This window comes from Octopus bimaculoides, chromosome 20, assembly GCF_046866305.1.
Source record: "Octopus bimaculoides isolate indiv1 chromosome 20, ASM4686630v1, whole genome shotgun sequence".
NCBI lineage: Eukaryota > Metazoa > Mollusca > Cephalopoda > Octopoda > Octopodidae > Octopus > Octopus bimaculoides.
In genome coordinates, this window is record NC_142947.1 from 6509891 (window position 1) to 6519758 (window position 9868).

A 9868-nucleotide genomic window follows, 5' to 3' on the forward strand; every position below is an offset into this window, starting at 1 on the left:
TGTGTGACTAACTAGGTAAATGATTATTTAAGTGCTGTCACATGTCTGTACGTGCTTACATGTGTACGACAGAAGTAGAGAGTAAAGAGAAAGAAAAGCAGGAAAGACATAGGGAGGAGCCTGTAGATAATAAGAGGGAGAGTGAGAGACATGCACAGAAAGAGAGGGGGGAGGCAGAGACAGAGGGAGAAGAAGAGAGAAGTAGAGAAGGAAGCAATGAAATCAGGACGAAAATGAAAGAGAGGAAGAAGGAGTATAAAGGTGTGTTTACTTACTGTTTGCTGTCAAAGGTGAAAAGAGAAAAACGAAGGGGAGAAACCAGTGTGAGAACATAATTTTGTCCTCATCCCCTCTTCTTTGGTTGTTTTGTTTACCTCACACACACACATACACCTGTTCAAGAGGAAACAAGACCATATATAGTATGTATATATATATATATATGAAATAATTATGAAGCGCATTGTGTAGAATATATTGTATAAAAGATCGTGGGTAAGGCCGGGGACAATGTGAAGTAAATGCAAGGTAAATCACAAGAAAACAAATATGTGAATTAATGTAGACTTACCTTGTATTCAATATTTCAGGGTTATGACCCCATTTTCAAGAAACTGACGAATGTTGCTGATGTGTCAGTTTCTTGAAAATGGGGTCATGAACCCGAAATATTGAATACAAGGTAAGTCTACATTAATTCACATATTTGTTTTCTTGTGATTTACCTTGCATTTACTTCACAATGTTTTGGCTTTACCCACGATCTTTTATACAATATATCATCATCATCATTGTTTAACGTCTGCCTTCCTTGCTAGCATGGGTTGGACGATTTGACTGAGGACTGGCGAACCAGAGTGGTTGGCATTAGGAAGGGCATCCAACTGTAGAAACTTTGCCAAATCAGATTGGAGTCTAGTACAGCCTCCTGGCTCACCAATCCTCAGTCAAACCATCCAACCCATGCCAGCATAGAAAGCAGGCATTAAACAACGATGATGATATAAACAAGACTACAGATACATATATACGTATATATATATAATATTATATAACAAGAGTTAAAAGGGACTAATAAATCCGGGTAGATATCTAGAAAGCATTCCGTATTTAAACAAACTTGGTTAACTTTATATCAAAACAATCAGAGACCAATAAACTCTAGCAGACGCCCTCTCGTCCCAGGGCAGCACTACTTCCTCCAGCACTTGATGTAGGTCTCCGTGTAGATGAATTGAGGCATAATGTCACCATCACTAGTGATTAGTCCAAACACCATGATGTTGACTGGATGTTTGATTTTTATCACTCACGGTACATGTCCTCAGATTGCACTGTCCTTGGATTAACAGACGTGATTGGTATGATTGGAACGTCTTTGATCTGATCTCAAATGAAAGCGATAAAATCGTCCGACGCTTCAACAGGTTGCCTCCCTTTAATACATAAATTTGTTCATTGTTCGTCGCTGCTTGAAAAGTAATTTACAGATTTATCTCCCCTACACTATGATGTAATTGCGATTTCATAGAATTTTTCTTCTTTTATTTCTAAAATTCCGGCCAATCTACATTCTTGTACATTTGCAGAGTCTTGGATTAGCAGAATCGTTTGACCCTCGGAAGGAAATATCTTATGGCATTTCTTCCGGTTCACTACGCTCTGAATTGAAATCGTATACCGTGGTTAAGTTTGGCTTCCATTGTTTCGAAGTCATTGAAATGCTGGATTTGACGTTTTGACTACCCAAGTAAACACCCTAACCATAGACTACCAATACTAGGACCTCAGAAGTTGGAGAAGTTTGAGGATCTCAAGGCTATAGCTTAGGGTGATGGGATGCAGGAGGCTGAGCTGGATGTCAGAATTGAAGGTGCTGATGTAGTAAAATGCCAGCTCCAGCTATCAATCTTCAGGAGAGATTGGTGGGAAAAAAAAGAGGGGGGGGGAAACTTGCAAACTTCAATTTGGTTTTCATGCCTAACCTCACCTACAACCATGAATGTTGGGTAATGTCTGAAAGAGTACAATCATGAAGAAAACATTCCTGCATTCCAAATTCATCATCATCATCATTTAACGTCTGTTTTCCATTCTGGCATGGGTTGGACGATTTGACTGAGGACTGGCAAGCCAGGAGGCTGCACCAGGCTCCAATCTGATTTAGCAGAGTTTCTACAGCTGGATGCCCTTCCTAACACCAACCACTCCGAGAGTGTAGTGGGTGCTGTGCTTTTTACGTGCCAGTGGCATGGGAGTCAGTCAGGTGGCACTGGCATTGGCCATGTTCGGATGGTGCTTTTTATGTGCCACCAGCACAGGAGCCAGTTGTGGGGGGGGGCACCAGCACGGGAAGCCAGTCAAGTGGCACTGGCAACAAACCACACATGAATGGTGCTTATTGCATGCCACCAGTACAGGACCCAGTCAGGCGGCACTGGTATCGGCCACTAAAGAATTTGGACACAGCTTTAATTTTCACTTTGGTGCTTTAGTAAATTTATAGATTTCTTCCTGAGAAAAAAAAAAGAAACCAAAAATAACACCAGAGAATCTAATCATTTTTATGCTGGGTCCCAACTGATTTAATCTGGCCTGACTACGCCATCATACAGTGTTTTAATCAACAGACAATGGAAGACTTGGTGCCATCTGTTGCCTTTCTATGGTTAAATTTTGGTTTCTCCAACAAGTTCTTCTGTTCTTTGACAGATTTTATTTTTAGTCCTGCTGGGTGTTCACATGTGTTCCTCACCTAGTGAAACAGTGCCAGAATAGTTTTTAGTGGTCATCTACCCAAGCACCCAGCCATGAGATGGGTTATAAAGAGTAACAGGGTGTCAGAAGACAGGTGAAAAAAATCGGTTAATACGTCATGTTAGCGCCAACTTTGGAAATAGCTAATTTACTTTATGTCTCACACACACAGATATTACCATACACACATATTCACATATATAGACACACATGCATATACACACACACACACACACACACACACACACACATATATATATATATATATATATATATATATATACACACATCAACACCTACAACCACATGCACCATACATACACACACATCCACACCCGCATTCACACATACACCCATATATGCCCATACACACACACACACACACACACACACGCATTATCACTTCTATATTAATGAGTAACACAAAACAATTACTTGATACAACATTAAAAATAACTGCCTGATATCTCTTCCTCCCTTCCTTCCTTCTTTCCTCTCAACCTTTCCTTCTTCATTCCTTCCTTCCTTTCTTCTTCCTTTCTTTCCTTCTTTCATGGAAGATGGAAGAATTTTCAAAACAAGGCTGGAAGTTTCCTTTACCCAACACTCAAAGACAAAGAAGGAATGTCTGTATGCTTTGTGTGTGTGTGTGAGCATGTGTGTGTGTGTGAGCATGTGTGTCTCTGTGCGTGTGTGTGTGTCTGCATGCGTGTGTGTGTGTGTGCATACACATATGTATAAATAAATCTGAGTGTGTAGGTGTCTAATAATTCTATGTTTTTGCTTATATATTTATGTATGTATGTTGTGTGTGTATGTTGTGTGTGTATGTGCATATATATATTTGTATATGTCTTTGTCAACTGATGCTGGTGTGTTTACATCCCTATAACACACTCACACACAAGCACACACACACACACACACACACACACACACACACACACACACACATATATATATATATATATATATATATATATATATATATATATATACGATGGTCTTCTTTCAGTTTCCTTCTACCAAATCCATTCACAAGTCTTTGGTCAGCCCGAGGCTATAGTAGAAGACACTTGCCCAAGGTGCCACGTAGTGGGACTGAACTCGGAACCATGTGGTTGGGAAGCAAGCTTCTTACCACTCATGCACCTATATATGTATGTATGTATACACACACACACATATACACACATGTATACATACATGCATACATAAATATCATGTATACATATATATACTCACTTTATAAAATATATATATATATATATATATATATTCACATATATATACACATATATATATATGTATTAATATTCATCTACCTGTCTATGTGTCTGTCTATCAATCAATATGTTGACTGTATTGATCTCTCCCCCACCCCACCACCCTCTGCTAGCATTACAGAATCTTCCACACCATTCAATCAATATTTAGGTGTTAGAATAAAAGACACACTTACCTCCAGCCACGAGATTCTAGAGGTTCCCGTTTACCAATTCTTCAGTTTCCAAAACTTTCTTTGTCTGCATCGTTACTTTGATGCTGTCTGTGCCTGTCTGTTTATGCCGTGTGTGTGTGTGTGTGTGGAGGTGAATTTGTGTTCCTTGTATGTGTGGGTATGTGTGTGTGTATAAGGATGTATGCATGTGTATAAATGTATACATGTGGCTATATGTGTATGTATGTATGTATGTATGTATGTATGTATGTGTGTATGTGTGTGTGTGCGTGTGTATATGTATGGATAAGTATATATGTGAGCTTGTGAATATACGTGTGTGTATGTATGTATGTGTGTGTATGTGTACAAGTGTGCATGCGTGCGTGTGTGTGTACGTGTATAAGCATGTATGGATGTGTATATATGTGAGCTTGTAGATATATGTGTGTGTGCGGTGAGTGTTCTGAGCGACTGCGACCACACATATATGTATGAGTGTGTATAAGTGTATATGCTCATATATTTGTATGTGACTATGCCTGCATACGTTATTTCTGTATGTGTGTGTGTGTGTGTTTTGTGTGTGAGTAGTGCATGTGTATGTATGAAGTGAGTCAGGGAAGTTGGGTAACTTTCCTTATCAATTAACAGTATAGGGTGAGATGGGGTGATTGACATAAACACACACACACACACACACACACACACACACACACACATGCACCTACAACAAACACATACATAGATACAAACACATAAGCACACACATGTCAGTATATAGCTTTATGACACAGAGATACTTACGCATACATACAAATACATAGAGATATATGTGTACACACAAACACACACACATGCACATAAAATTATATATACACACACACACACAAAAAAAATACTAAATGATTAGACATAAACACAGCACAATACCCAACTATTTCTGTACACTCATAAACACACAATACAATAAGACCCAGTTATTACACACATGAACTCTCTACACACAGTAAGTACAACTGCTACATACACATACTCAAATCTAATACATATATACACACACACATACACTATGCCCAACTATTAAGTACACACTCTTAAACCATCATATATATGTGTGTGTGTGTGTGTGTGTGTGTGTGTGCATGCGTATGTATGTGTATACATGCATACATACAAACATATATGTATGTAAATATGTATATACATACATACATATGCAAATTTTCATTAAGTTACTTGAGGTTGTTGACTCTTTCGTCTACCTCGGAAGCTCTGTACAAAATGATGGCAATATGGACACAGAAATACATCTACACAGAAATCCAAAGGGTAGCACAAGCATTTGGTGGTTTGGAGTCACACATTTGGTGCCAACGCCATAAATAACAGCACAAAATTGGATCTTTACAAATCGTTAGTCTTACCATCCTTGTTTTATTCTTCTGAAACATGGATGTGTTGTGAAAGACATTTCAAACTGTTAGAACCATACCACCAAAGAGGCTTTTGTCACATTTTAAACATTAAATGGGGATTTTTTTTTTCCAGTCACAGATGACTTTGCATCTGCAGGCATCCCTTCAATTAAATCAATGATTTTGGAAAATCAAATGAGATGGTCTGCTCATATACACAATTTGCAGATACACATACACAGATGCAGTGCGTGGTGTGGCTCTTTACATCCTGAGTTCAAATTCTGCCGAGGTCAATCTTGCCTTTTACCCTACGGGGTCAATAAAATAGAATATCAGTCATGTATTCTGTTAACTAAGCTTCTCCCCTAAAATTTCAAATCTTGTTCCAGTATTTGGAACAAATCTGTCATTGTTGCTGCTGCTGCTGCTGTTGTTGTTGTTGTTGTTGTTGTTGTTGTTGTTATCTTGGTCTCAGTTTATATTCCCTTAAACATTACATTTCTTATCTCTCTCACATTAACACACACAAACACACACATATACACACACACACATACATATTCATACGTGTATACATATATACATATGCACAGACACATACGTACAGACATACAAACATATATATACATACACATTTACATGCAGACATCCATATGTATACTTACATAAATACATTCATCACATAAACATATGCACGCAAAACCTGTTTTATTTAACTGTCTGCTCCAACTTCCGATTCTGTCATTATACATACATACATACATACATATATATATGTACACAGACACACACACACACACACACACACACACACACGTATGTATGTGCATGTGTATATGTAAGGCACAGGAGTGGCTGTGTGGTAAGTAGCTTGCTTACCAACCACTTAGTTCTGGGTTCAGTCCCACTGTGGTACCTTGGGCAAGTGTCTTCTACTATAACCTCGGGCCAACCAAAGCCTTGAGTGGATTTGGTAGACGGAAACTGTAAGAAGCCCATCGTGTAGATATATATATATATATATATATATATATATATATATATATATATATATATATATATATATATGTATGTATGTATGTATTTGTGTGTCTGTGTTTGTCCCTCCAACATTGCTTATCAAGCGATGTTGGTGTGTTTGCATCCCCGTAACTTAGAGGTTCAGAAAAAGAGACCGATAGAATAAGTACTAAAGGCAGTGCTCCAGCATGGCCACAGTCAAATGACTGAAACAAATAAAAGAATAAAACAATAAAAGAATATATATATATATATATAGCCACATTTATACATACATAAACACCCTTATATAAACAAGTCCTGTCCCATTCTACTGAACCTCTGATGGAATCTGTACACGGTTGCTTAACCTCCTAGAAATAGCAGCTATAACTACATCAAACCTCATTCTGTCCCCACTAGCAGAGAGAAAAGACAAGTATGATCCTTGCACAGTGGAAACAGATGGGATGGTCATAGCTAGATTGTCTGCTCAACCTCAAGCCTGAACAATGACTTCCTATTCTCACTTCCTATATGTGCGCACACACACAGATATATACACACACTCCCCCCTTATACTTTTACACTCACTCTCACCACAGCTTTTCCTATTTTAGATTTTTGATAAACGGACTTTGGCATTGTCTGCTGCTGCTGCTGATGATGATACTACTACTACTACTACTAACAACAACAACAACAATGCTGCCACTACAACTGCCAAACACTGTTCCTTTGTTATTTTGTGCACTAAGATTTTTGGCCTTACTGCAGAGGAATATATTTTTATTTATGTGTTTCAGCCAAGTGTGTGTGTGTGTGTGTGTGTATGTGTGTGTGTGTGTGTGTATGTGTGTGTCTGTATATGTATGCATATATATACATATATATATATGATTTTATATATATATATATATATGATTATCATATATATATATATATATATATATATATATATATATATATATATGATTATATATGTATATATATATGATTATATATATATATATATGTATATAGTGTAGTATATTGCCACTTAAGTGTGGCTGACCCCTAGGGGTGGATGTTACTGTTGCTTTTAGCCCCAGGAGGACATCTCCTCCAGCTGGCTTATCGACACACGACTGTGTCCTGTTTGCCAAGGGAAGTTATCCCTCTCACCTCAGTCAGCAGCACGAACGTATCCGGATTTCAGGGTTATTTCCCTTCGTCGGCGTTCGACAGCTGATGACCTTGGTGAGAGGGACAAAAACACTTTATCGTGCAGTTACTGTTAATACTTCATTTAGAGAATTAACATTGCTTGTTTTCACCTTTTCAATATCAGTGAAGAATTTCACTGGAAAAGAAGATATAAGGTTTGCCAGGTTTTTGTCCCTCTCACCAAGGTCATCAGCTGTCGAACGCCGACGAAGGGAAATAACCCTGAAATCCGGATACGTTCGTGCTGCTGACTGAGGTGAGAGGGATAACTTCCCTTGGCAAACAGGACACAGTCGTGTGTCGATAAGCCAGCTGGAGGAGATGTCCTCCTGGGGCTAAAAGCAACAGTAACATCCACCCCTAGGGGTCAGCCACACTTAAGTGGCAATATACTACACTTTATCGTGCAGTTACTGTTAATACTTCATTTAGAGAATTAACATTATATGTATATATATATATATATATATATATATACACACACACATACACAAGGTGAGAGGCTGAAAAGTTCCTGGCTTTAAGGGTATTGTGAAAGGCCTGGCTGGAGTCCCAACCTTCCGAGTTCTAAGTTATAGGTTCAGTCCTGCTGTGTGACACCTCGGATAAAAGCTAAAACATGCACATTGGGCAATTGTCTTCTACTATAGCTTCGGACTGACCACATCCTTGTATATGAATTTTGCCAGATGGAAACTGAAAGAAGCCCATCATGTGTGTGTGTGTATGTGTGTGTGTGTGTATGCTCATGCATGTGTGTGTGTGTGTATGAGTGTAATTGTTCCACACTACCACTTGGCAATTGGTGTTGGTATGTTGATGTTTCTGTAACTTAGCGGTGTGGTAAAAGAGGCTAACAGAATAAATATGAGGCTAAAGAAAAAAAAACCCCCAAAAAGCAGGCTTACATATGAAAGAAGTGTATATAATTATATAGCCGTTGTTTATTTTGTGATAGACGAAACATGAAAGTATTCGTATTCCTTACACCATTTTGTGTTCATTGCATAGAATCTGATGCGCGTTTGAGGAATGTAAACACGGTTTTGGTTCCTTCTGCCTTTTGGTCTACTGCACACATCAGTGGAGTAAGAATACACCCCACCACACACACACCCAAGTATCACTTTCTTCCCCTGCCCCTTCTCTCTTTCTCTCACTTCCCCTACCAGTCATTTTGCTCCATAGCACCGGGAGTATTTATTTACTGGGGACCAATTCTTTTTTGTTTTTATAAAAGAGAATTGTGTGTGCATGTGTGTGTGTGTGTATGTCTGTGTGACTGTGTGTAAGCTTGTTTGTGTACGTGTCTGTATGGGTGTATGAATGTATGTATGTATGTATGAGCATGTATGTTCATATGTATGTAGGTATGTCGTCCTCATCATCATCGTTTAACATCGGGTTTCCATGCTGGCATGGGTTGGACGGTTTGAGTGAGGTCTGGAGAGCCAGAGGCTGCACCAGGCTCCAATCTGATCAATGTTTCTACAGCTGGATGCTCTTCCTAAAGCCAACCACTCTGAGAGTGTAGTGGGTGCCTGGCATCGATCACGTTCGGATAGTGGTTTTTATGTGCCACCAGCACAGGGGCCAGTTAGCATGCTTCCCAACCACATGGTTCTGAGTTCAATCTCTCTGTGTGGCACATTAGACAAGTGCCTTCTACTATAGCCTCAAGCCGACCAAAGCCTTATGAGTGGATTTGGTAGATGGAAACTGAAAAAAGCCCGTATATATATATATATATATATATATATGTTTATGGGTGTGTGTCTATGTTTGTACCCCCACCGTCGCTTGGCAACTGATGTTGGTGTTTACGACCTCGTAACTTAGCGGTTCGGCTAAAGAAACCGATAGAATAAGTACTAAACTTACAAAGAATAAGTCTTGGGGTCGATTTGCTCAACTAAAGGCGGCGCTCCAGCATGGCCACAGTCAAATGACTGGAACAAATAAAAGAAAAGACAAAGTATAGATTCTCGAGGGAAAAAACACTGAGAATAGTTTTGTAACAATATAAAATAAAGAACAAAGGGGA

At 38.8% G+C, this 9868-nt stretch overlaps 1 protein-coding gene across 2 annotated transcripts in view; it reads right to left on the reverse strand.

Annotated features, from left to right (window-relative positions):
* LOC106881087 (sialoadhesin) overlaps positions 1-6524 on the reverse strand; it is a 13936-nt gene extending 7412 nt beyond the window's left edge. Inside the window, exons 1-2 of one of the 2 annotated variants that reach the window (XM_089337909.1) lie at positions 1153-3625; positions 276-393 (exon numbers count right to left, since the gene is read on the reverse strand). In XM_089337909.1, coding sequence (XP_089194035.1) covers positions 276-333 — 58 coding nt within the window. In that variant the 5' untranslated portion in view covers positions 334-393; positions 1153-3625. Of the gene's footprint in view, positions 1-275; positions 394-1152; positions 3626-4219 lie in introns of those variants that run through there. The other variant, XM_089337908.1, reaches the window with a different exon arrangement.
* Positions 6525-9868: the final 3344 nt, after the last annotated feature.